General features: G+C 39.8%; 2 protein-coding genes across 3 annotated transcripts in view; one reads left to right on the forward strand and one right to left on the reverse strand.

Moving 5' to 3' along the window:
* Positions 1-298: 298 nt before the first annotated feature.
* SMIM20 (small integral membrane protein 20) lies at positions 299-5,113 on the reverse strand. Its single transcript, XM_035324769.1, has 3 exons — positions 4,974-5,113; positions 2,114-2,170; positions 299-838 (listed from the first exon to the last, which is right to left on the reverse strand). Exons 1-3 carry the CDS (start codon positions 5,080-5,082, stop codon positions 801-803), a joined length of 204 nt encoding a protein of 67 aa, XP_035180660.1. The 5' UTR covers positions 5,083-5,113; the 3' UTR covers positions 299-800.
* A 223-nt stretch (positions 5,114-5,336) lies between these two features.
* Positions 5,337-27,851, forward strand: part of SEL1L3 (SEL1L family member 3) — a 37,687-nt gene continuing 15,172 nt past the window's right edge. Inside the window, exons 1-14 of one of the 2 annotated variants that reach the window (XM_035324739.1) lie at positions 5,337-5,468; positions 9,375-9,942; positions 11,848-11,974; positions 14,850-14,971; positions 16,239-16,354; positions 18,572-18,627; positions 19,497-19,629; positions 20,280-20,412; positions 21,166-21,312; positions 21,702-21,907; positions 23,575-23,754; positions 24,813-24,932; positions 25,566-25,706; positions 26,823-26,885. In XM_035324739.1, the coding sequence (XP_035180630.1) occupies positions 5,412-5,468; positions 9,375-9,942; positions 11,848-11,974; positions 14,850-14,971; positions 16,239-16,354; positions 18,572-18,627; positions 19,497-19,629; positions 20,280-20,412; positions 21,166-21,312; positions 21,702-21,907; positions 23,575-23,754; positions 24,813-24,932; positions 25,566-25,706; positions 26,823-26,885 (2,169 nt within the window). In that variant the 5' untranslated portion in view covers positions 5,337-5,411. Of the gene's footprint in view, positions 5,469-9,140; positions 9,159-9,374; positions 9,943-11,847; positions 11,975-14,849; positions 14,972-16,238; positions 16,355-18,571; positions 18,628-19,496; positions 19,630-20,279; positions 20,413-21,165; positions 21,313-21,701; positions 21,908-23,574; positions 23,755-24,812; positions 24,933-25,565; positions 25,707-26,822; positions 26,886-27,851 lie in introns of those variants that run through there. The other variant, XM_035324740.1, reaches the window with a different exon arrangement.

Genomic DNA, 27,851 nt, shown 5'->3' on the forward strand with positions numbered 1-27,851 from the left:
TCACTATACCCCCACTCCCCACTCTCATGTGCTGGGGCAGATGAGTCAGGAATGAAGTGAAGTTAAGCCTGAAAAAAGGAGGGAAGAGGGGAATGTTGGAGTGTATTTGTTGTTGTTTTTGCTGTTCACTTCTCACCATCCAAATCTATTTTAAGGGCAATAAATTACATTATTTTTCCCTGTTTTTATCTAGGCCCATGAGCTTCTTCATCCCATTTTTCCCCCCTCCTATTCAGGAGGAGAAATGAGAGAATGGCTGGCACTACTTGCAAAATAAACGATGAAATAAGAATACACATTGGTTTGAAAGAAAGAAATTTTAATGTACAAATTCACACTCACCGTGTTATATTTTGCATAAGAGAGCACAAATCTGCAGTGGTCTCTCTCAGTATAAACTTCTATCATGTTTTCATAAAACCACAAAGTAATTCGTAAAGTAGGGAGGAAACTGCAGTGGTCTGCATAATTTAGTCTATTCACTATTTTTTCTAGAAGTGTTTACAGATTAACCACAAAAATAATTCTTCCTTTTTCTCAAGGAAATAAGTATTTCACTCCTAAACCTAACCCTTCAGCGCTCAAACAATCTGTGCATTGTTACCTAAGCACCTTCTATCAAATCTAGCATCTTTTTTCCTCTTGGCATTCCAGTCAGTAGCGTTTGTTGCTCCTCATGCCCCCACACAGCATATTCAGAATTCTTCTCCAGCGACACCCACAGGCACACTTCAGTGTAAGAAGAAACAGCTGAAGAGTCCATCTTCAGTTCTGCCTTACAATGCACCCAGCCAGCGACATTACTTTCTTCCAAAGGGATCAGACCACACTTTTAACCCTGTAAATCAAATATGAAAATACCAGCAGTTCATAACTAGAGTGTTGGGAAAAAAAAAAAAACTTGTCTTCTATTCCAGGCCTGTGGACAAAAATTGAAAGAATCTAACATTTTCTGCACTGAGCTCTCAGCTCTACTTAAGATTGCAGAAGTATTTATAAAGTCAACCTCATCTTGACCTTAAGCTTCAGATAATGGAAAATCTATTACATCCATACATAAAGTGTTCCAATAACATTGGAAAAAAACACCAGAACTGCACCTTGGCTGGATTTTGTTTTCAACTACTGGATTTCATAAATTCTTATTGGCAGCTAAATTTGAATTAAGAAGTTATAGTGAGGATGATTAGTCATCAAGTACCTGCATCTTGGATAAATGAGACAGTCCAATCTTATTTACTATTTAATAAAAAGGCAGATTTACCAGACTCCTATTTCATAATAATTTCCTGCTCCTCTTCAGCATTTTACCACCTTCTTGGAAAGCAAGTCCTGCACTGACGAATTAACTGATGTGCATAGTTAGGACATGGCATTAATCCTATTGGATTTTCTCCTGCTGCTGCTGTCAGGCTTTTCTAAAAATAGGAATAAGTTACCCTTTAACATATTCAAATACAAACTGTTTCATCAAGACAAGCATTCTTGTATCTTTAAACAAGAAATGCCAACCTTGCATAATGAATTGCCAACTCTGTTACCTAAGAGACAACAAACTATCAGGGATGGTCTGACATACAACAGGTTTGTTCTCCCATGCTTTTCTACCAACAAGAGGTAGAAAAGCATCGGGGAATAGCAGATATCAGAAAGCTATTATTGTTGCATACAAAACCTCCATTTGTGTTGTGGATTTCTGCCTTAACCCTCCTCCCATGAGGCTGGAAGGTACTGACAAATTCCTCATAAATTGTGGTTAAGCTGAGTTGCAAGGCCGTACTCAACAAAACAAGGGTACAACAGGATATTTTCTACAGCTAGAGCTCAGACCACTCATGGATCATTTATTCTGAACTGGTTTTCTGGTGTGGAAACTGTTTAAGAAAGACTGAAGATTACTGAATAACTACAACTTTACTTGGCAAGTTAGATCAACTGAAAACAGGTTTCGTAAATTCATAATTTGTAAGCATGAGAAAACACTTTCGTGATAAGTTTATTATAAGTGTATTCTTTGAATGTAATCTTCACTGTTTAAATCTATAGAAATATTCAGGTCTTACTTCAAGAAGACCTTTAAAGCAATCAATGCAGATACATGAATTGAGTATACCTGGAGGCTGAATATCCTCTTGAACAATACCAGCTCGGTTTATTGACTGTTCTTTCTCTGGAAAAGAAAACAGAAATAACACTCCTTATAAAAAGAAAATACCAGACGCCTTGACTGTACCTAATAAAACAACACTGAAAATTACATCAATTCTGAATCCTACACAGTAAAATTCTGGTATCTGTGCATGCAACACAAATGTAGCATTCACACTTAGCAGAGAAACTAAGAGCTAGTCTGTTCTGAGAGATTACAAACAAACTGTGTAAGATAGTCATCCTAAAGTAATGACTACTTTTTAAAAAAATGCTGAAATACCTGTTGTGATGCCATAACTTAAGCAATGACCAGTACTTTTTGAAGCTACCCCTCGCATGCTCAATGCAAAACTCCTCAAAAGATTTATTACTTCCAGGATCAGTGATCCCCATCTTCAGGTCCTGAAAAATCTTTTGTCTCATCACAAACAGATTTCACGTCAGCATCTATAAAATTACTGCTGGCAAACTTCATCAAACTGAGTATTAGGGCAATATTTTCCATAGAGTGGGCCTGTCTCAGGTGTTTTTTTTTATTATTATTTGGTGCTGTTGTTGTTTAATCTAAACATTTTCCCTATTTCCCTCCCTTTTTTCCCCCTTTCCAGTCAAGTGCTTTACCACTGTAGTGCTTTAAAGCAGGAAGTCAAAGCTCGTCTGGATTATTAGCCTTTTGCTGATGCCACTGAACTTTTCAAGCCTCTAAAAAAATGTTGTGTGCGCTGTCTCAGGGGAAACTCTGAACTAAGCCCACCTTAAAACTAAAACTTTTCCTTGTCCTACCACACTGAGAATGCGCAAGCACTGCATGTTATCAGGCTGTCTAGGTACATGCCTGAGGCTACTAGACACTAGCAGGAGTATCACTGATGATAGCTGAAAGGGGACAGGCACTCAGTTCCGTCCACTGAGAATAAGAATTGCTGTTCCATACTCTTTAGCATACAAAATCTCAATCCATTTTCAAACAATAGGGTGTAAAACTCAGAGAAAACAGAACTAATTAGGGCAAGGAATCACGCTTATTCCTAGACATGGAGGAGAAGGACAGCCAAAGAATATGAGATGGATGCTAAAATGAGAGGAGAGGCAGAGATCAGAATGGGAAGTCTGTCTGAATGAAACACACTTGGAGTGAACAGAAAGAGCTGTTGGTTGGTCGGGCAAAGAAACCAGCACAGAGAAGAAACAGACGAGAAACATGGAGACTGGACACAGAATGGCCAATAGGGAGACTAGGATGGGGCCTGGAAGCAACTTGGAAAATGGGTAAAACAAAGAAAAATGAGAAAAAGCCATTCTCAATGATAGGACAACCAGCTCACAGGATGCGGAAGGAGCAGAGCCTCACAGTTCAGCAAAATCATGGATTATACTGTGAAAATGCCTTATTCCCATCTGGCATTAACCCAAATAGATTCTGTCAACCAGCTGCATTCATTAATCTAAGTGGAAGAGGTGGAAAGATCTCAAGGTTTCAATGCTGCCAGTAAACTATGTGTTCAGTATGAGGAAATAGTCTATTTTAAAACTAGCCCCAGACATGAAAATGTCAGGAACATCAAAGCTAGAAACTGAGGTGCTAAAAAGCTATAAAATTATAGCATTTGTTTATGAAATTAAATCAGAAACCCCTGTGTGCACAATTTATGGCACAAATTAGCAATTTGATTACACGCTGTTTTCCCAAGTATCTTCCACTTTTTTTGTTAAACCACCAGGAACTCCTCTGAAGTTGTGTGAGTATCAGGCAGAAAAGACTTGTTCCGTGCCTCACTTGTGCAGATTTCAGGTGACACACAAGAAACACAGGACTGAAGAAGGAAATTATGGCATTTTATGTTTACAAAGTTGAATGTCACTTGAGAACTACAATCCATTCTTGCCTCTTGCAGGATTACTATGGGATGCAAACCCAGATGTCCGACTGCAGACCCAGCTTCCCAATACAGAGATAACGAGTATTCACCCACAGCTCAAGGTAATTGGGGGCAGCAGTAATCTAGGAGTTTTGTTGCTATACAGCTTACTAGACTGTACTCAGAAAAATAAATCCTCTGTAGCCCAAACACTAGCATTAGTATTTCCACAGCAGTACCACAGCCATGGACGTCCACGTTCTAAGCGTTAGGAGAACGTCTGTGCTGCAGTCATGCAACTGATGAGCATCGAGGAAAGCACAGGGATCACAGAATATCCCAACGTGGAAGGGAAGTTACTAAAGGTGCAGTCCAAGGAGAGCTTGAGCAGAATGTGATGGAGTCTAGAATCAGGCACTAAATGCCAAGTGTAAGTACTTACTAACTGCATTGCCCATTTTACGTGCTGAATGGAGGCTTAAAAAATTCCTGACAGGGATCATTAGCTCATGTAACTCGCAAGCACAGGCGAGGGAATTATCCATTGGCTCTCTCCCTTCCGTGATGACAAATCACACATAATATTTTTGGAGAGCACACGACAAGTAAAAAAGAGTAAGGTAGGCGAAAAAAGAGTAAGGATTTTAAATGGGAACACAGGGGAGAACACCTGTCTTTGGGGCAGTTTGCAGCTTCACAAACATTAAATAACTCCCATTGCATTCCACATAAATTTTACTTCATTTCCAACGCGAGGCCAAAGTCCCTCGGAGAAGATCAGTAAGTTTGTCGCCCTATTTTTTGCCGTTTTTCCTAGAAACCCCTCAGCAGCCTCACCAGCCGCCAGCAGCGGGGTGCCGGACGGCGGGCAGACGGCAGGGGCCCCGTGTGGCAGCGCCGTGCGACCTCTGGGGACACGGCTCCCCGGCGCCCCCCGGCTCCCTGCGGCCCCCCGGCACTCACTGTACTCGTCCGGCAGCAGCAGCGGCCTGAAGTAGATGGGGTACAGGGCCGCCCCCACCACGGCCACGAAGCCGCCGAAGATGCCCAGCGTGCGGCTCAGCCCCGCCATGATGGCGGCAGCCCCCTCCTCTTCCTCCTCCTCCACCGAGGCTCCGCCGCTGCCGGTTCCGGGGCTGATGGCGGCCGCCCGGAGCCGTGCTCCTCACCTCCCGCTACGGCACGGGGGGACAGGGCACGGCAGGCTCCCCGCAGGCCGGAGGGGACACGAGGGCGGCGGCTGCTCGGGGAGAGCCGCTGCCCTGCCCGGCCGGCGGCGGCTCCTCCTCCTCCAGGAAGCCGGATCCGCCGCAGCCCTGTCGGCCGGGCAGCGGGCAGCGCCGCCACGCCGATGGGCGCCTCCTCGTCCTCCTGCTGCTGCTGCTGAGCCGCCGCGGCAGCATGGAGCCCCCCGGGCTGCCCCGCCGCGTTCCCCCGCTCCTCCTCCTCCTCCTCACGGTGAGTGGCGGAGCACCTGCCCTGCTCCCCCCGGGCGGCCGTAAAATGGTGGCGGGGCTGGGGGGCTGGCAAGCTTTGTGTAGTGAAGCCCTTTAAACTGAACCCCTGTAGCTTGAACAGCTTTAAACTGGACCCCGGAGGGGTGGAAGAGCGGGGTGCCTCTGGTGTCTGCCTCGGGGTGCATCAGCCGCTGGAAACAATCGCGTTGTAAAGGCGTCTGCTGAACTGAGCTTCTTTCCCCTCTTTGCTGTTGCGAAATGCGAGCTCCTGTCCAAGTCTTCGTGTGCGTACAGGTCGTGGGTACTGAGGAGCAGGTCGGCACCCTTTGGTGGCGGTCTGCTCTTCGCGCATCCTAAAGCAGCGTGACGTGGCGCTGTGCGCAGGTGAAGGACTGGGGTTACCTGCAGGCGTTGTGCCAGCTGCTGCGATCCCAAAGGCCCATGTGGAATTTCTGCGGGGGTGAGCTCTTACCCCGCTGAGATCGTATTCCAGCGGGTGAAGGCGCCGTTTCTGTAGTATTTCAGAAAATGCTCACTTTCCTACTAAGGGTCGTGATTTTACCCCAGCACTGGTGGGATGGCTTGAGCTCGCTCCCTCAGGTTCAGCAGGTTTAAGAAAAAGGTCCAAGAAGAAAACTTGGATGGCTTCTACGATCAAGTTGCCCCACACAATGAAGCCTCTGTGCCTTTCTCGCTGAGCCCTGCCTGTCTCATGATACCATTTTTAATCCACCATAGCTGGCCTGTTTACTACACTGGGAAAATTTTACTTTTAAATCTCATAATCGCAGTCATTGTGTAATCCTTTCATCCTAGCTCTCTGTAGCCAGAGATTACGTACAATTAACCCTGTGTTGTCTGAGGTGTAACGCTGAGGGAAGTAATGCTTAGGGTTCCTCACAGAAAGATCTATTTAATAGGCATGCTGCCAGTACGCTGGAGAGCAATGTACAGGGTAACCAGGTGGGAACAGACTCAGACACTGTCTAGGAAAGTTTGCTGTCCGTGGTCTGCCACAGCTGCATCGATGTGGGATCACTCGGGGGGTCTTTGCACTGTGCTCCTTGCTGGATGAGCATGCTGAAGGATTTATTAGGTGTGGTGCAACAGCACACCCGACTGTGCTTCGTGCATTTTTGCAGCTTGTGTCTCAGTACCAGAGACACCACAGAATACAAAGGAAAGATTCTCGAGTAAGCCTGTGCGAGCCATTTTGCAGAGCAGGCACTGAGGGCAACGCAGCTGAAGCTGACCTTATGCATCAATGGTCACGCTTCGTCATGCTTAGGTGCTCTAGGAGCAGTCTGTACTACAAGGAGCTGGCTTTGAGTTGCCGTGCTTACCGCCTTGGGATATCCCCACCACAGGAGAAAAAAAAAAAGAAAAAGAAAGAAAAAAAAAAAATGCGGCATAATTTCTGCCAGAGTCAGCCTTTCATTGGAAGCCGGATGGCCACATTTCACATCCTGCTGCGTCTTTGCTAATGAACCCTGCCAGACCCAAGCTGGGAACCAGCTCCCATATCTCTGTGTTGGAGAAACCCCTGGGAAAACTGAGAGCTGCCTGGACGATATTTAGCTGTAAATACGTGTGTGCAGTAAGCATGCAGTCGTAACATGATGATTTGTAGTGTCTACCTGGTAGACTTCAATGTTTTGTGATAACCAAATGGCATGACTTCTATAATCTGGGGGCCATGCCATAAGGAAGATCATAATAAATCATACAGATTAAGCTCTTTTCACTTAGTGTTTATTGCAAGGTCAAAAAGTATTTGATAGATATGGATGGTATCCATCAAGTAGAAGAGGTTTGGCATAATTTGTGTTTGCTGTTGTGTCTGTTCTTTGTAGATATCTATAACCGTAAAAGGTTTACATAAGAAACATATCATAATAGTAGCTTTGCCCGAAAGGTATCGGAGTCAAAACCAAGGTTCTCTAATCAGTATTTTAATTGGTATTTGTGCAGGTGTTTTATTGCAGGATGTGGTAGTAACTTCCAACGGACACCAGCCTCTTTCTGCTACTCCTTTTTTATTCTCTTCAGTAGGTCCTTCATAAAACACATCATCCAAACATGGGCCTGCAGATAGATTTGTTAGATTCAGATGAGTATTTCTGCTGTGTTTTGCCATTAGTGACTGAAATGCTAATTCAGTTTTATCGAATTTTATAGAGTGAGAAATAAGACAGAGGGAGAGAAAGGCTGTTACTCCGAAGAGACTACTTATTGTAAAAATCCTAGATCCTGACATCGTGGAGAGTTTTTCATTTTTATGGCATTTTATTTGGTCAAAATATACATTTGGGGGCTTACATGTGTTTGTGAATGCTCAGCATCACTGCACATTTGGCTTCCTGTGTCTCTTGTCAGACACGAGAAGATAAGGAACAGTCAGTTGTTCTTGTGGGAAGTAATTTGAGCGACAAGTTCAAAAAGACCTATAAAAGTAAATTAATCTTGTTATCTAGAGTTATTCAGTTGCTAGCAGTGATAGCCGCCTTTCTCATCCACAAGTTCCCTCATGCAGTTGTCTTCCAACTTCTGCTTTGAATAAAGGGAAAAAGAGCATTTGATCATACAATGAAATCTAAAATTATCTGTAGGAAGAAGGAGGTAGTACAGGTAAACTTAGTTGTGGCTTTTCCTAATATTTACAGCTTCACATGTTTTGCAGATCATTCTTTTTTTTTTTTTCAGAGTAGGTTTCAAGGAGTGTCAATGCATTTGTAAGAAATAAAAAGCAAAATGATTTATCATAAGGGATTTTTACTGATCCCCAGCTTTTGGAGCGTGGACAAGGTCTTGTCCTGCAGGTTCACAGCACATGCTTCTAGTAACTAGAAATGAACAAGCCACATGGTTGAAGCTTTTAAATATGTTGAGAATTGCAGTGAAAAAGCCATCAGTCTGAGGTAGATATCCAAGATACATTTCAATTCAATCTGTTTAAGCTTAGCAAAGTTAAAAGTCCCTGAAAACAGAGCCTCTCATTTTGAGTAATCCTAACTACCGGCTTGCCTGGCAGTCCTAAGTGGCAATTGGGAATGTTTTAGACAGATCAGGGAATCTGGCAGCAGCGCAGTGACAGTGGCTGGCCCTCCAAGCCGAGTAATCCTTGGTATCCTGGCAGCACATCAATCCAGTCACTGACTGCTGAGCAGAAAGAAAAAAGCAGATTGAAGATTTGGAGATGAGAATTCAGTGTGGAGGATAATGCTGGTGGGTGTCCAAGAACTCACAAAGTACATAACAGACATAGCTAGAGAGAGCAAAAGCTGAGCAGATGCCGTCTGCTGGTCTCGCTTCCCAGATTTATAAACCCATTTTGTGGATAGGAACGTTTCTGTAGTAAGTTCCTAAATGCTTTAAGAACATTCTCAGGAAACCACAGAGAGCTGCTCTAGTTGTTATTCCTGCTCTTTGGATGCTCACATGAGAGGTAACACAACTAGTTAACTTTTTAGAAAGAGAAATACCAGGCTGCAGCCGTGCCAGCCAGCAACGACAGGATGAATAAATGCCAGCACACTTCTGTATATATTCTTTAGGCTTGATCCTGGGAACATGTGTAAATAGCATGACGTGAAAGTCAGTATCTTAGTAGACCGGATTGCACTTGCAGAAGGATACACCCTATAAGTACATTTTGCTGGGAAGCATATGTGGCTTTGAGAAGTCAGCGTAGGTGAGTTATTACTGTTAAAACCTTGATGGCATCTCTTTAGTAATTCATATGTACCTGCTGTGTGAAGGAATCCTGGTATTTTGGAGTTCGAGTGCTGTGTATAAACCTTCTGCTCCTGCAGTGTCCTATTACTGTTGGCAGTGTACTTGGTAACCTTGTACATGGAGGTTCTCTGGTTAACACAATGGTTTTACTCTGTTTGTTTTTTCCTTCCAGAATTTTATGCCATCCTTTGGAAAGGAGACGTTACGGACAACAGCTGTTACTCCACAGTTTGAACGAAATGTGGATTATGCGGACTTCATTCATTTAAACATTTTGGAAAAGAAAGTTCTTAACAATTCTGAGGTTTTAGTTCAGTATTTATGCTCCAAGCCTTGTGTCGTCAACTTGGAAGCAGTAGCTTCCTCAGAGTTCAGGACTGGTGTACCAGTATACAGAAGGAGGTGGAAGGATGAGAAGAACCTTTACATTAGTCAAACTCGGCAAGTGCATTTGAAGTTCCCAAGCATCATGGTTTACAGGGATGATTATATCATCAGAAACTCAATAATGGTGCACAGTGTGATATTATATGCATGGATTAGTCACACACCAGTTAGCAGATATGACGTTGAACAGCCTGAAAGCTACCAGGAGGCAGTAGCCAAAAATTACACTTTTTTAGAAGCAGTTCCACCTTTTGAACGCCCATATAAAGACCACAAAGTCTGTCTTCAGTGGGGTGCTGACTATCTGTGGATGCTGCAGGCAAACAAGATACCCCAGTGCCCTCACGAAAGCGGTATGTGCAATGTCACTTTTTTTTTTTCCTTCTGAGGGGACTAACAGGACCCAGGTAACATCTTTGAAGGTTTTAACATTTATTACAGGTACGCACTTTTTATGTGGAACGATTTACTTGGCCCACATTGTTGACTATGTAAGCTTAGTAACTGCAGGGTTAGAGCTTCAAATGACCAAAGTCATCTTGTCTCTCATAGTCAGCTTGTTTAATCCCAGCCAGCCTGGAGATCTCTTGCAGCACTGCCTGTTATTTTCTAAGTATATTCACAAAATATTTATTGAAAACTCGCTGAGGTCAGTAGACACCATTCCTTCAAAGAGAGTTGTTCAGTCCCATATTGCATTATTTCAACGTCAGTCCCGCAGTTCTTGCATACATAACTCTCATATGGGCAGTATCTTGTTTTCTGCTTAAGATGAGTGCCATATACTCAGAAACAGATTTTTTAAGACTTTGTAGTGAAATAAACATTACAGTACCTCTTTTCCTTTTTTCCTTTTTTCTTTTTTTTTGCTGAAACCGTTATGAATCAATTTTTATTAAATAGTTTTAAAATCAAAAATATGTTTTTAACAATTCTATTCTTCAGCAATGCTAGTTTTTCAGTATTTATGCTAGTGTTAAAAACTAAATATGCTGTATTTGACCATTTTGGTTGAATTCTGTTTTCTATTCAGGTATAGATTCACACAAATCACAAGGAAAAATAACCACCTGCTAAAGAATTGTGTCACTTACAATTTGCTAACGTAACAAAATACTAACCTTTAGGAGTGGTATACAAAATTTATATCAGGTACATCCTTCTGGTTAGCAAGGGAAGTGCTTTACTTGGGGCTATGTTTACAATTTTAGTATTTATGGATCTACATATAAAGTCTTTATTTTGTCCTGCCTATTTTATAAATTCTGGAACCCACAACTCTGCCTTCTGGGTTTCTTGGAGTTCTCTTGATTTATTTTTTTTTCCTGTCCACCCGTTTCTAGCTTTACAATTTTATTTTTTGTTGTTGTTATTTTGTTGTTGTTGTTAACCAGAAAGGTTATTTGCTTCTAAAGGGTTCTCTCCTAGAAAATCTTGTAAAGGTATTTGTATCATTTAGTTTTGCCATGTTGGCATGTAAATGCATGGAAAAGAACAGGAAAGCAAGGGAGTTGCTGCCTTCAGGGGCTTTCTAAAATACTTCTTAGAGACCAAGCATGTGAACTCTGACAACAGCGTGAAACATTTTACGGTTTATCTAATTGCTTTATAGGTAAGAACACGTAGAATACCAAGAAAAAGGAGGAAATAACATTTTATTCATTTTTTTAAAGAAGCTTGTAACAAATTGCTTGATTTTTAGGAAACCTCTTGGTATGCCTTGAATAAGCTTTGAACATCTTTTTCCAGTTTCTTATCAGGGCAGCATTATCAGTTAGATTTATTGCAGGATTACGTATATCAGTTAAGAACAGAACCGGTATTTATTCGTGCATACAGTATAAAGTGGAGACCTGAAAATGGAGAGCAAGCCCAAGAGCTGTGGAGTAATCTCACGTAGGCATAACCAAAGATAGAATGAGATTTAGATGAATGACATAAATTTTCTCCTTGCTAACTTTTGCTTAAGCTAACTTGTGCTTCAAATTTCCGTATCTTAGATGTAAATACCTGTCTTCCCTGCTTCTAACAGCAGCTGGGAATAGACTCCTTTTCACTTCCCTGTGGGTTATTCATTTCAAGACTGTAATGCATTTAAGAACAGTGAATGAACTTGTGCTTAAAGACTTGTTGAAAGTTTGTGTTAATTTTTAATCTGTTGTGTAACTCAAATATTTGACTATACAAGTGCGAGCTAATTAATTGCGCAGTTATCAATGGTTGTTTTCTGGCAGATTAAGAAAGACTGTGTTTTGCAGATGGCATTCAGCTTCTCAACTTCATATATGCTTCCAGTGGGGAGAAGACGGGAATTGTGAAGAGATTTGAACAATTTGAAAACAGAGAACTTGAAACAGTCAGGCAACATCAGATTGATTATCCGATGTAAGTATAGGCAAATAACCAAAGCAGGCTGCCATTGGTTATGAAGGCTGTAGAATGTACTGAAATTCTTGGGCTGTATTCACAAAGTAAAGGAATACTACCTGCTATTTTGAGAAAAGGCTCCAAATGAAACTAGTTAGGGAATTCTTCTGTTCTTTAATTTTTGGAGGGAACCTTAGCGACATACTTACACAGCCCTGCGCTAAGACGTACTGTAAGAGATGCCAATGGTAGGTGAAACTGAGCTGGTTATGTACAGTCAGGGAAGGGTAGGTTAGCTGATACGTGCTGTCATGATCAGACAGCTGTCTCATGCCTACCTAGCCTGAGGTTTTCTGCATTACAAAGAGATCTGCATTTCAAACACCATTTGCAGACTAATTGCAGTGGTTTCTTGCAAGGGCAGGCAGCGTAGAACAGCTTTTTTCCTTATGAATTCACTCTAGTTATTTTGCAGAAGACAAGCCTTTAGTGATTAGAGTCCCCTGCCTTGATGAGTCATCCAGTTTGAGTTTAACACTGTTTCCTTCCACCATCTCTGCATAAACTGTCCTAGTCAGATGGGGTAAAACCACTTAGCCCTGCACACCATGCAGTTACAGAGAAACCTCACTGGTAGGATCATCCTTCTCTACTCTTCTTCCTCTTCCCCAAACTGTCACAACTCTTCACTCATATTTTGCAACTTCAGACAAAAAAGTGTTTGCGCAGGCATGCACGTGCATGCATATACATCCATAATCTCCCTTCCACCAGATGCTGTTACCCCAGCAACATTATCACAGAAATGGGAAATGGTTGCAGGAACTTGAATTTGCCCGCTGCTTTGGGTTAGGCCTGTAATCAGAAAGTGCTGAAGACTTGTTGACCAGTCCAGGTTCCACACAGTTATTAGCCCCCATCCTGTAAGTCTGAAGTCATTAGGACAGAGCAGTTTTTAGCTCTTAGCCTCTTTAGGATGGGTGACAGCCTGGTTTACATAGCCTTCTGACCTTTGCTTGCACTCTGCTTCTGGTACTGAAGCTCTGGTTGAGAAAACAGTGTGAATTCATGCAACTTTTTAGTGGCTCCACACAGTTCCAATGTCTCTTGACTTCAGGTTCTCTCTCCAGTTTTAACAGAAACCTGTGTGCTGTGATTGCTTGACAGCCGTGGGTAGCTCTGTTAAGAACTGGAATAGATTTTTCCTTCAGCTGCTTGTATGTGAGTGGTGGTTCCCCCTGCTCTGAGAGGCAAACAGGAGCAGATGGATCAAACTGAAGTTACTCATTTGACTTCAGTCAAGGATTTAGTTAATTAAAGCAGCTTTCCAAAATAGATTTGCCTTTATCATTTAACAGGGTTGATGAGCTTCAATGTAAAGAAAGACTGAAGGTAGGCAACTCTCATTTGAGGCAGCTGCCAGTGCCCAGCCTGCAGCAGGGACAGGCTGGGACTGTGAGGGACAAGTCGTCCTGCATGGCACTCTGCAGCAATGGAGGAGGTGAAATGAGTCAGCATTGCCCCCACCTGCATCCCAGGAAATTTGTCCAGATAGGTTATATGCTCAGACTGGCAGTGCAGGAGTAAATGGAGAGTACAGCATTAAGTTGGCTGTGTTGCCAGAGATAAAAGATGGAAAGATTGATGTTCAAGCCCAAACGGTATTGCTAGAAGTAGTGTCTTCCTGTAGGTCACATAATGATCTATCTACAAGCAGTCATGGTTTACAAACCTGTCTACCTCACCCGTGTGCCAGCTGTGGAGGATATTATGTTACTAGCTATTTAAGGTGTAGTCTATGTTAGGGACAATTTTATCTGGGTTTTGTTTTGTTCTTTTAACGTGAGAGCGGCTGTTACACTTTCAGACCTACCTTGGTTAAAGTAGAAGGTACCGTGTGCCTAGGAACTTCTCTCAAGAGATGCAAGGCAAGCTGACCCACCAAACAAATATTTGCATTGTGTCTTAATTACAATACCTCCTTCCAGAAGTCATTGAGAAAAGGAACTTCTTTGTCAGAAAGCATTGTAATGCTTTGTTGGGCTGTACATTGATTGTCAAAGGCATTCCGCATTGATCTGACTTTGCTGTTACAGAAATAAGTGGCCAAGTTCCTGTCAATAGCACAGACGCAGTTTTAGTCTGGCACAAACTCCTTAAAATCAGATCCAGTGGTACAAATTCTGCTTTTAGTGCCTTAGCAAAGCTGCTTTGTAATGCCATCAGAGCCAGTGAAACCTTTCCAGCTTTGTACAGAAATTGCTCAGTAGATAACATTGTTGGGTCTTCCTTTTTTTTTATTTATTTTATTTTGCCCTGCTCCATAGTTTGATTATGCTCCACCTTTATTTATCCTTTGATTCAGCTCTGTGACAAGTATTCATACCTATTTGTACTACCCAGACGTTCATTTCATTTTCACCTGCTCCTCCCAAGCACATTTCCACAGCTGTTAGTTAGTATAGCTTAGTAGACAGAGCTTAGCTTTTACTGGCTTCTACAGTCGAGATCAGAAGAGCGTGCATTTGGGGATTTCGTACTGTAGTCTGCGTGCTGGAGGGTGGCTCCAAGTTGTCTCAGCTGCTTTTTCAGTTCCCTATTGATGTGGGATCTGGCAGTAGCTCTGATTCACCATTCTGGAATTGATTCAGATAACACTCCCTTACCACTCCTCTCATGTCAGTACCACAAAAGTGCTCGGTTATAAGGAGATCAGATGCAACAATATTCCATGGAGTTGCTCTGAGGGTTTTTAGTGCACAGGACGTGTTCTGTTGTGAAGATTGCATGTGTGAAACAGTTTGCTAAATTAAAGTGAAATGCACGTTTTTCAAATTACATAGGGAGATTTCTCATGAGGAGTGGATTTTTTTGTTTATTTTTGCTCATGCAGGTTCACAGTTTCAATCTGGCTATATTTACTGCATCACTGTGAAAAGGACCTGTGTGGTATCCTGTATTTTATTGATCCAAAAGAAATGTATGGTACTCCTGCTGTATTTCTAAGTGAAGAAGGTAAGGGATTTTGTTAATGGCCTTGAGAAGGGGTCTAGTATAGCCTTTATAGATTTGTGCCTAGGAACAACAATTACAAATATATTACCAGATCTATTTTGTGAAATTGATCTTGTGAAATGCTTTTTGACTATAATGTATAAAGAGTCATGTTTGAAAACTGAAGTGTTGGAACTGAACTGTTATTTTAATATTGCTCCCAATTCTTAGATACATTCTACATGATGTTTCTTGAAAATTTTTAATAGCCTCAGAAGAAGTTCAAATAATTCAAGTTCTTGCATATGTTGAGGTGTTCAAGAGCATAGTCTATTTCCCAATCCAAAAATAAAGGTTGAGGTAACACTTAGGCTAGCAACACTTACAGTTGAAGAACATTCCTGCCAGAAGAAGGCTCTTCAATCTCTGAACCAGAATGAAATTCAGCAGATGGGGACTGGCTGGCAAGCTCAGAGGGGAAAAAGATTGCAGAGTTTTGAAAGTACACACCTGGCTTTCTCATAAGAGGTTGTATTTTTTCCCCTCCTTTGCAAGTTCCCCTGCTAATCTCTTCCTCTCTACTATTTTTGCAGTTTCTGTTTTCTGTATGTTGTTACCCATCTAGATAATTAATCATTAGGATAGTTGGCATAACGCTGGTGTGTTTTCCATTATCCATTGTATTTCCCTTATGAACTGGAGGTGTTTCTTAGAAGAACAAACAAAAATGACAGCTCCCCTGGGAGTGACTAGCTTGATCTGAGACTTGCTTGGAGAGGTCCTAGGGCCTGTTTCAGTGTTAGACTAGCATGTCGGAATAGCCTGTTCTGTTCGTACAGGTTCAGACTGTGAGCCCAGCTTCTGCAGGTCCAAGTAATAGGGCTTAGCATTGTGCTGTACTTGGTCATCATGCTCTCACGTGCTAACAGATGAGCACTGAGTAAGATACTCATGTGCCCTATTTCCCTGTGCTGCTTGCTGCAATCACGTCTAGTTTTTTGAGATCAACAGATAGGTTTAATGTCTTTATCCGTCCGACAAGCTGGTGTTGATTCAATGGTTTCACGTGGCAGCCTGTGCATGATGAGCTGAGATGCATAACTGAGATATAGAGCATGTTTCCCTGTGATTCTGTTAGAGTTGATGTGTTGCATGGTGAGTCCCCAGATGTCTGCTGGTGACAGATGTCTGCTGGTGGACGGAATCACTGTGAATAATACATTAGAAAATCCATTCTTAACGTTTCTATGGTGTTTATTGTCTTTTTCCTCCTTTGATACTCTATCAGGTTGTGTGCATATTCAGATGCACCTCATTAGAGAAGATGACCTTGCAGTGAAAACCAGCTTCAGCCTTCCTCTGAAGCAGTGGTTTCGACTGGATCTCTCTTTTAAGGGTGGACAGGTACGTGTGCTGCTGAATTACCAGATCAAGACTGAGATTTGCCTCATTTGTTTATGCCTCTGACAGATCCCTTTAACAAATCTCTCAGCTGAGGCTGGGAGGAATAGTGTAATCTGCACATGCTCACATAGCAAAACAATGAAAAATCTTACACTAGAAATTGGCCACAGATGTATGGACTATCTGACTTCAGGAAATCAGCGTAGATGCTTAAGATAAGAGCCTAGAATTACTGAGTATTCAGTGGCTATCCTGGTGCACAGTTGCCGTCCGGCGACTTTATTGACTGTATGGGCAACCAGAACTCCTAGGTTAGATACTTCAGATAAGTTACATAGTGTGAATAGCCCCCAGGGACTTTGGACTCGGAGACTTGTGCATTTTTATTATTCTGATGTGAAAATTTAAGTGTCTGGGTTCTGTGTACAATAGCATGCCTCTTGTCTAGATGTTATTTTAAGCATAACTAAAAGAAAGCGTGTAGTTTCCAAGTTTTGCATATTTGACAGAGCAGCATAGGATTGACTGCCATTAAAAGACACAAAAAATATTGTAATATCCCTCTGTAGTAGATAAAATACATAATTCACATTTTGACAAATCACAATTGTTTTTCACAAGAACCTTCCAAAAGCAGCTCTGAAAACCATTCAGTCTCCCTTCCCGAGTTCTTGTCTGTGCTTCCAGCTATTAAGATAATAGGGTGTGGAAATGATCAAAAACCTTATCAGTCTGTTTTTCTCAGCTTCTTTCTCCTTGACAGTGGTTGAATAGATTAAATTCTGAATTGTAAAAATAATTTCCAATAAACTGCCAGAAAAGCTGAGGCAGATTTAAATTATGAGGTAAGTGACTGATAGAGCTGAAACAATGCTGTGCAGAGAGAGCTACGTCCAGTCTAAACTACTGCTAATCCTTTTGCACCCCACCTTTTTAAGTATGTAAATGATGAGCTGACTGGCGGGCTTGCAAAAAAATGAGGTAGAGATGTGTATTTACTTTAGAATAATATGCTTTTAAATATATTGTTAAGAGGAGAAGTGAAGGGTTTGTGTGCTCAGATCTGTGTTCTGCTTGTTTAAATTACTAATTTAAACTCATGGGAAGTGGAAGAGCGTATGAGTTTGGGAGGCGCAAATGCAGAAGTTACTGTCAATATTGATAAAAGGTTATATTAGTCTTGCCTTGTTGGGAGCTTGAGGATTGCCTGTACAATTAGATTAAGGAAAAGCATTCTTCCATGAGAGAGCAGAGTGAGTATATTCAGGCATGAGATAAAACCTGTGGTTAATTAATTTCCGCTTCTGGACAAAATAAGGGAGCTGCAAAGAGTTTAACGAGCACTCTTGTGGCAGGCAGAGGAAGTAGAACCAAACTTAAAAACATTTCAGTACTTAGAGCCAGTCTTGGGACAGATAAAACTGTGGTTCAGTGACATCGTATTGACAGGTATTCCCATAGCAAGTTCTTAAGTGCTACAATCCTACAAAGGTGCACAAGAATCTCCTTATTCAATTACTTATTTCACTTCCATTGATGAGATATGCTTAGACCCATGTGATCTTATTAAAAATATATACATATATAAATTAGGGAAGGCTGGGAGATTTGGGAGATTGAGGCGTCAAGAAATTAAGTCAGATTTTAAGAGCACTGAAATAAGTGGATGAATCCATAAGGATACCTAGGCACTTGATAAAATTTTGCAAGGTTGTTTTGTGAGTCCTTAGACAACTTTTTAAAATAGCAATGTCTATGAAAACCTCATCTTGTCATCCTTTCCAGTCATCCTAGAAATTCTGGCACTGAAAGTCTCCTGTGGGAGTTGAACCCAGACTTTTTGTTTAATCATGGCCTGTTACATTAACTTTTTGGCCATTCTTTACCTGTAGGCTACAGCTACTTGAGATGATCAAACTTCTCTTCATTACATAAAAGGAAAACAACCTTTCACAGTTTGGAAGACGAAAAGCTTCAGCACGGTATAAAAACTGAACACAGGAATGAAATAGCTGACGTAGGCAACATCTGTGGTCAGCACAGACAACTGTCCATGTTTCCACTAAGCTTTCTTGACATTAAATCGGCTATGTGACACCATCCTCTTTAGCACAGAGGAGATGCAAAATGCTGCAGCTGTAGTGAACTATGAGTTAAAGTGGCTTAATAAATGTGTAATATTTAGTCTACTACAATTAATACTTTGTGTTCTTTTAGATTGAAGTAAGCAGTGTTGGGAAGAATTTGAAAAGACGACATCATCAGTCTTTCATGTAAGCAACATTTTCCATTTTGCTGAGTGTGTGTGTGTATGTTCAGGTATGGAAAATGGTAGGATGACAACACAAGTTTGTAACTGAGATTCCAGATTTTCAAAATTTCTGTGTTTTTTACTGTCTACACTCTCAAAATGAGCTTGTGTTACTGTGCTGACACTGAGAGTGATCTGAATAATTTGGTTAATGCCATGAGATCGTGCTGCACGGTCTAGTACTGGAGTCTGATCCCAGAATCACAGCTCCTCCCACTTAAAACTGATTGGGAAGATCAGTGGTGTTGGGATCAGTTTTCAAATTAAGTCTTGGACTTAGTGAAATCAAAGGAAGTTTTGCTATTGCATGAAGCAGCTAGGATTTCACCAGTGTATTTGCTTTGCTTAGGTAGATAGGATTTTTAGTATGGAAACCATATAAAAATAAATTGCATTGAAGGCTTTGTAGTTGGGCTTTCTCTATTGCAGTTTACAAACCAGAGACTGTAAATTTGTAGACAGTAACTCTAGGAGACAAATAACTTAAATTTTGATAGGCCATTTTTAGAGAAGTGCAGGGGAGGGATGGAATTGAAATCTTTGAGGTTATTTAATGGCGTATAAAACTCCAGAAGAGTACTACAGATCAGCCAAATTCTGCTGCTTTACTATTTTTGTAGACAAGGTGTTTGTTAAATCTACTTCAGAAATCATCACAGTAAATAACAGAGTGGATTTTTAGGGTAGATTTCTTTAGATGGAAAAAGAAAAAGATACTGGCAATAAATTTAAGGATGTTGGTTACTGAAATTCTAAGTTTATTTTTATTTTTCTTTCTTTCTTTCATAATACCTCTTGATAGCCAGCTTATTTCTCTTTCATGTTTTCAAGTTTTAGGGAAGATTTCTACTATGATGACACTGCTGGATATTTTGTTCTTGGAGGCAGTGGATATGTCAATGGTATCGAAGCATTCTTTGGACCTGTGAAATACTATCGGCTCAATGTGTTGGAAACAGAACAGGTAAACAGCAGCATTACGTGGGAGTGTTTAAATATTAGCAGCCAGCCAGTGGTACTTTACCAAGGGAAATTTCTTTGGAATCATAAGAGAGTTCTAGGCAGACAAACACAAGACTTTTTTTTTTTTTTTTTTTTTAACTGAAGCTCTTACTAAATGATTAACTTGCTATGACGCATAAAAGAACTGAGGAATATATAACCAGTATACAACAATCCGTTCATGTTCAAGTCTAGGAATGTTAGTTACCACTTTAAATGTTAAAAGAGAAGACTTCATAAACCAATGCTCCCAAATCTGTATTTAAGTAAGGACATACTTTAAGTATTGCTCAGTTTTCCAGAGTTTTCAGTGATACAATATTGAACACATTTGATTAGTCTATGATTTTGTTAAAGCTGGTGGTAAGCACACAGGCTTCATCATTTTTTTAAAAAGTTCATCTGTTGAGTTACGCTGGCTATTTGAAGCCATAGTCTTTTGTGACCAGCATCAGGTTGCTTGACATGTTAACATGATTTGCCAGATAAGCTGACAGTAGTAAGCAGTTGCTTTCCTTTCGTTGTTATTTCCTAGAACACTTCTTTCTCACAAAGTGTAGAAAACAAACAGATGCTGTAGATGACATTTATTCATCATTTGCCTTTTTCTAGATTTCTAACCCTCTGTATGACAAAGAAACAGCGGAACAAATTGAACACTACTATGAGAGATGTATGGACATTCAAGAAGTAGTTTATGAGTACAAACATATTGTAAGGCAAGGCCAGCTAGCACAAAGAGATTGTAAGTATCCATGAGAAATGAATTTAAAGCTGTCATCTTTGGAGACCTGTTTTCTTTTACCACATTCTGGTTAATGATCATCAAAAGTAAATTTAAATTCAGGCATACAAATAAAAAAGAAAAGGGCAATTTTAAGAGTTTAGCCTTGTTACTGGTAGCAAAAACTGGTTTTGTTCCTGCAGAAGCTTTTGTGCAGTGGAATCCAAACTTAAATCATGTTTGTCATTTTTCTTCTCAAATAAGGCAAGTACACAAAGGGACAAAGAAACATTTCCAAGTTTAAATGAAAGCTATTCAATTACCTGTCTTTTGTTTCATTACCAAATTACTCTAAAGTCATCTTGGTATTTTAAAGTATTTTAAGCCCTTTCCCAAAAATGTGTGCATTTTTGCTACAGTGTCTCTTCCACAGTCAGCTAATCTAAAGCGATTGGCAGGCTTATACCAAAGCACTTTAATCAAAGAAGAGTATCATAGTCTCAATGTGTGCTGAAGAGCAACTTGTGTTTCCAAATAGAATTTGATTGTGTGCGTTGTGGCAATATTATGGAAGAGAATATAATAAATCTTATGTATTTTTAAGCAGCTTATGCTATCTGTATCAGTTTCCAATACTGCTTTGTGCTACAGAAGTGTCCATCTTTTCCATGAATTTTTAATGTACCCTTGAAACATCTTTGTTCTACTGGAGGCTTGTTTACAGAACAGCCAAGTCAGCTTTTATGTCTTACTTGAACATGTTGTTTTCTCAAGGTTACTCTGAAAACTATTACTTAGAGCAGCTTCGCAAATATGGAGAGAAGTCCAGATGTGATGCCTTCATGTGGGGAAAAGAACTCATGGAAAAGTACCACACCTTGTTCAAACTGTTACAAGAGATGGATTTAAGTGCTCCAGATGGTAATCATATTTCATGTTACTGCTCTGAAATAACTCCACAATATGTCATTTAAGTTGGTATGCTTTGACTTCAGTTCATGTTTCATGGATTTTTGTTTTCGCATCATCTAACTTAGTAAAGGCTTCTATATTGCACTGCAAACAAAGGATGGCTTAATGTGTAGAAGGAAGTAGAGAGATGTTTTCAGTGGTTAGTTACTTTGATTTTGGATTTTTATTCACCTTTCCTATTTGACAACACCTAGGAATTTTGGCTGTCTGTATTGAGAATACCTTTCAGCATGAGAAACAGCAGAATCTGACTCAGTTGTATTAAATCAAAGGGGAAATCCATTCCTGATTTTAACTCCTGATTTTAACTTTGTCCTATGTTGTGTTTTTTGTGTTAGAAGATGAAAGTGATGCAGTTCTAGAAGTTGGCCAGAGGATATTTGAGAAGGTTGCAAAGGATTTATCCAGTGCCGATGGCCTAAGCAATATGGGCTCCTCTGTCCCTTTCTTGGTGGATTCCAGTTGCTGTGGATACCATAAGGCTTCCTATTTCCTTGCAGTTATATTTGAAACAGGGCTCGGTGTGCCTGTGGATCGTACAAAGGTAGTATATTTAATACTTTTCATTATGTCTATGAAATTGATTACCTTTAAAGGCAAGTTAACTGAGATGGATTTAGGATCAGTAGAAATAAAGCATATGAAATGACCTCCAGATCCCTTTGCAGTCTGCAGCTGAAATCATTCTCTAATACAGTCACTCCTAAATAACCCAATCTCAGTGAAGTCTTAATGAAGTCCTTATAGCGGGGAAATGAATGATTTAATAAGGCCTAAAAGTGGTGGTAAGGTGCATGGCATGAAACATGCTTCTTTTCCCAGTTGTTGAGGAGGTAGGATGAGGGAGTAACACTCAAGTCACCCGTAGCCCTTTGTAGATGGGTATGAAAAAAATCTACCTTCAGGCAAATCTCCTGAAGTGAAAAGGTTGCATAACAGAATCAGAAAAGAAGTCCCATGGTACTGTGCACAAAAATGTGGCACTGAGTATACGATCAAATTATTGAACGTAACCACAGTAGAAAGGTATAGGTAGTTAATGTTTCTGTGGTGGAGACCTGGTAACTGCAATCCAAAGTCTTAGCAGTTAAATCTTTGGTTTTAAGAAGTTAAGTGCAATAGTTAAAAAATATGGCAAATTCTGAAACCACCTAGGTTGCTTGTAGGTGTCTAAAATTGGGTAGAGTGGGGAAATAACATTTTTGGAAGAAAAAACTGACTGTGCTTCAGCTGAGCAGCCACACAATACGTGAACTCCAGACTTCTTAGGCAGGTTACAAATAACTGAAATGTTTCTGGGTTCCATTGCAAGGTCGAATGAAGAGCTTATCTGTCACTAGAAGAGGGCTGTACTGAAAATGCCAAGAGATATTTAACGATGACATAATAGCGTAATATGAAATGCTTGTAAAGAATAACAGATCTGCCTAACGTAGTTACAGGACACTAATCAAAAGAAATCCAGAGAGACCAAGTTGACTTTAATTTCACAAACCCAAGAAACCTTAAACAGGAACCTTTTTTTTTATACCCTAATTATGAAGTGTACCTAGTACTAATTATGGAGGCTAACAAATTTCTTTATTGGATCTGCTTCATATAGTGTAGGGAATAATTTAATACCCACCCCTGTTTTTATTGCAGCACAGGTGAAAAATTGTAATACTGTTGAAAATGATGTTGGCAAATGTGCAGTACCCAGACTATTTCTAGCACCACCTATTGTGTAGCTTGAGGGAGCTTTGTGCTAAAATCTTGTAAGCCACAAGTCTCAATCTCCTCGTCCTGTCAGTTCCTTAGGGTAAAGCTTTTACATGCTGTTTGTTAGCCTCCTTTTCCACTGAATTCAGTGCTAAAACTCTAGTTGATGTCAGTAACAGTAGAGATATGTCACTGATGAGTATAGAAGGTATCAGAATATAATTAACACTATATTAAAGTGGCATTAAAAATCACATGTTTAGTGGTTGCAGTGTAAAGGCGATATTTTAAAAGTAATTAGAAAATCTAACTTTTCTTTAAAAGCTTTCTTTGCATATAAAGGAAATTTCAGCTACTTTGGGATGATGCTCGGTTCTGTTACTGTGTTTACGTTATATAGCTAGTATATCAGCTACCATTATGAACACTCTGTTCCCTGTAAATCGCAAAATGCTAAATATATGAGATGTGCAGTGAATTCACTCATGTTTTTCTGTTGATTTTTGCCAGGGACTGCTGTATAGTTTGGTTGGTGCTCAGGGGAATGAAAGACTTGCTGTGATGAATCTTGGCTATAAACATTACCAAGGCATTAACAACTATCCAATTGATTTGGAGCTGTCGTATGCTTATTACAGTAATATTGCGATAAAGACATCCTTGGATCAACACACTATAAAAGGGGAACAGGTAAAAGAATTCTAAGTATATCTGGATTTATCTTCTTTTCCAACTGACTTTTTATATATTAATTATGTGAACAGAATATTTTAATCTTCTTTATGCTTTACATGCATTAACACATCTGATTGTTATAAAATCCACCACATTATGTGTATCATTACTTCATTTCATAAGAAGAGGGGAAACAAATCGAAGTTAATCTAAAATCCCCAGAATTGTCCACATGCGTATCTTTCAATAAAGTGTACGTCTTAACTCCTGGGCACTAATATCTCACTCAGACTTTTAATCGTTAATATTACTGGCCATCGTTATTAAACATCTGGTCCACTGTTTCAGTAGCGAAGCATCAGGAAGTTCAAGCAAAACATGAATTATCCTCTCAGTACTTCTACCTTTTCTATAATCAAATGTAAAATATTTGGTTGTTAAATATCTATCGGAGGAGATAAAGTTACAGCAAAATGACCTCAGAACTAGGTGCTGAGCAGCAGATAGCACAGCTTTATCTGTAAAGACTACTCAAGGTAGGCCAGTACTAGAATTCTGAAAGAATGATTATTGGTTATTATATAAACAGTAGAGAGACTTTGATTGCTGAAGAACAAGCAGAGAACCACGTAGGTACAAACACTGTGTTGTAGGGCACGTCTTCATTAAGCTGTCTGCCAGCTGGTTTTTTGTTCTGTTTTGAGAGAGATTTCTATACAAACTAAAAAGCCTTAAAAAAAAAAAAAAAAAAAAAATGAAAATTCCTTTCATTTTAAGTTTAGTCAAGAAGAGCACTTTGTGTGTTTAATTGCACTGAGTCCGTTTAAAACAATTATTTTTTTTTCTGCTGTTGACGTTGTCTTCCAATGTAGAGTGAACTTACAGTTTTGTACTATAACTGGATGTATTGGTATCCCTTAATATTCCGGCCAGCAAAGATGGTGGTGAGAATTTTAAAACTCAGAACTGACCACTGAATTTTTAAGACTAAATGGGAAACAGGCAACTTTTTCATTTGAGGGCAGGTGTATGAAATCCTTTGTAATATTTTTTATTCTGTTCACCTACTCTAGGCGTTTGTTGAAACTATAAGGCTGATGGATGATGAACTGCTAAAAGCTCAAACAAAAGAAAATGGTGATGTCTTTATGTGGTTAAAGCATGAAGCAACAAGAGGAAATGCAGCTGCACAGGTATAAAGTAATATTTTTCTCCCTTCTTGGTTTTATACACCTGCATGTACGTGCATTTGTAGACTGCATATGAAAGATGCAGAGAAGAGTGAAGCAGACTTTTTTTTCTATAAACCCAGAATTACTTATTATTTATAAGCTTGTATTATATCCTTTGTTTTTTGTCTGAAAATGGCTAGTGGCCATGTAAACTGTTATAACAACAAAGGAAGGAAAAAGGGAAGAATTACCGAGACTTAGCAAACTCCTGGTCTGATCATTTTCCCTGGATTTATATTTGACGTGATGTGGTCAGATCAGCAGCAGTGTTGTAGTACTGCATCATTTACATACATTTACCACTGCCTTTGTCACATACTTAAATCAACTTAAATCAAAAAAACTGGCACTTAAATCAAGCCAGACTTTCATGGCCTGTAAAAGGCAGCCCTACTGGAGGTTTGTTACCAGTACATTCCATTATTGGGAAGCCCAATGTATATTCCTGATAACTAGTTGCTTCCAAACTATCAAGGACATAAATTGTTTCTTCACACATTTGAAGGCCATTTAAACCTGCAAAAATTGATTCCACTGAATTCCGATCTCAGTACTAATCTTTATGATGTTGGTGTTTACCTTGTTTTCTTTTAGCAACGATTGGCTCAGATGCTATTTTGGGGCCAGCAAGGAGTGGCAAAAAATCCTGAAGCAGCAATAGAATGGTATGCAAAGGGTGCAACAGAAACAGAAGATCCAGTGCTAATATATGATTATGCCATTGTGCTGTTTAAGGTAAGTCATGTTTCATGTGTTCACTTCAAAAAATCGTTCCTTAGAAACATTCACGTTTCTGAGTCATCCACAATGATGCATTGTGAGTGTGTACAGGTGACTTTGGATTTACTCTGAAAACCAGTTAATAGTTATTGAGCTGGTGTTGATTTTTACCAGATATGTCAAAAAATATTAAAAAGAACAAGTGAAAATGAGTTTAGTCAGTTTGTTCCTAGACAGATTCAGGATCAAAACACCACCTTAATTGTAGACCCTAATTATTCTTAATGGCTTGTTAGCTCAAAATATCTAGTAGCAGGGAAAGGCCTGGATGTAGAGTTGTAGGTAAAAATTAGATCCTTTCTTATAATGTCTTAGAATGCCATTTATTAAATCTCTAAATGGGGATTTTGTTTGAGTAGGAGTTAATTGTCTCCTGATGAAGTTGTTTTTTTTTTTTTTCTGTACTAGAAGTAATAGATGACAGGTGCTAAACTACGGTCTAACCCCAGCTGAGTCAAATAAGCAATATCAGTTAAACTGTGTTGCCCGTAAGACAGTCAGCCTACAATATGAAAAATTAAGAGATTCTAGTAAAGATCTGCTAGATGTTTGTCTCATTCCTTTGACATTGAAGGGCTGTTCTCTACAAAATGCTTGCCTAAGTTTTGTTTGTGTTAATTTTGAGCATCCGTAGTCTATTTGACCTGTGTCTGGAATTTATTTATATGGACATCATCAGCATAACATCTGTGTATTTCCTCTGGAGGCACTCTGACATCCTTTTTCAGGCAAGATGAGAGCTCTTATGTATTACCAAATTGTGAACAATCCATGCACCTATTAATTTTTCCTTAGCTGCTGAAAATTAAATGTGTGTGATATTATATACCCATAAAAATCACATGGACCATATGGTGAAATAATTTTTCTTAGACTGAATCATTAAGGTTTTGTAAAGCTGTGAATAAAGGATGGGCACAAAGCTGCATTTTAAATTGTAGCTTTTTGAAGCTGAATGGCAGCTAGTAAATAATAGTATCAGTGTTAAAATGCATTTTGAATGACGTGAATTTTCATTAGCCTATATTCTGTATTTGTAAACAATGATTATTTCATATATCCATTTCCTAGGGCCAAGGTGTGAAAAAGAACACAAAGCTTGCATTAGAATTGATGAAGAAAGCAGCAGCCAAGGTAAAATACAATATTTTGTCATAAAACTACTATGCTAGGTGCTAATACTAATGATCTCTGCTTCATATGAAATACATATTATCATAATTCTGTATAAAAATAGTTTTTCCAGTTGCTTTCACCATGAATGGTGAAAGACTTATTTTCCCTGAGAGAGCAGAACACTCAAAATGAGACAAACTTGTGTAAGAAAAAGAACTCTCTTTCCTTACGTCTTTTTGAACTTGATGATGGTTAAGTGACTTACGGAGTGAGTAGTTTATCCAAGAGTTTGTTTTTGTTTCATGTTCCAAAGCATTTTTAGACCATGCTAAAAATGTTTTTTCATGAAAGCACCCACCAAGCTTGAGTTTTTGACATGCCAGTCTCTCTAGGTGGATGCTGGTAAATGTAAAAAGGCCATACTTGTTCTCTCTGGACATCTCTCCTATGTCAGGGAGAAGATCTGGGTGTCCCAAAGCCTTCTAATTTTTCCATGGCTGGGGAAAAGACTGACAGGCACCACAGAGAAGAGAAGCCTTACTCCTTTTGTTGATCTAGTGCTGTCAGATTACCCAGGCCATGATATGTTTCTTACCTTGCTTTGTATAAATAAATAAAGCAGTACCTAGATCTTGGTTACCTTCCTTGCTCCAGAAAACCAGAACTAGTTAAATTTCTGATAGTGTCCATGGGACTTCATTATTGACCACCACCAGAAAAAATACAGTACTGTTTCTGTCACCTCTTTGAAACACAAGAGAATACCTATTCTTTGGACAGTTTGGGAAAGACTTGAATAAACAGAATAGCTTGACAATATGACAAAATGTCCTTTAACTTGGGATCTGAGGAGCAAATCTCTGGGAACAGCCTAGAAACAACAATTTCCTTACTTTTGCTAGCCCCAGATTACTTAAGTTTTTATGCTCCCATGTACGTTTTCTATAGAAAAAGAACACCGTCATTATTGAAAAGTTGAACGGC

The sequence above is a fragment of the Oxyura jamaicensis genome, chromosome 4, assembly GCF_011077185.1.
Source record: "Oxyura jamaicensis isolate SHBP4307 breed ruddy duck chromosome 4, BPBGC_Ojam_1.0, whole genome shotgun sequence".
Taxonomy (NCBI): domain Eukaryota; kingdom Metazoa; phylum Chordata; class Aves; order Anseriformes; family Anatidae; genus Oxyura; species Oxyura jamaicensis.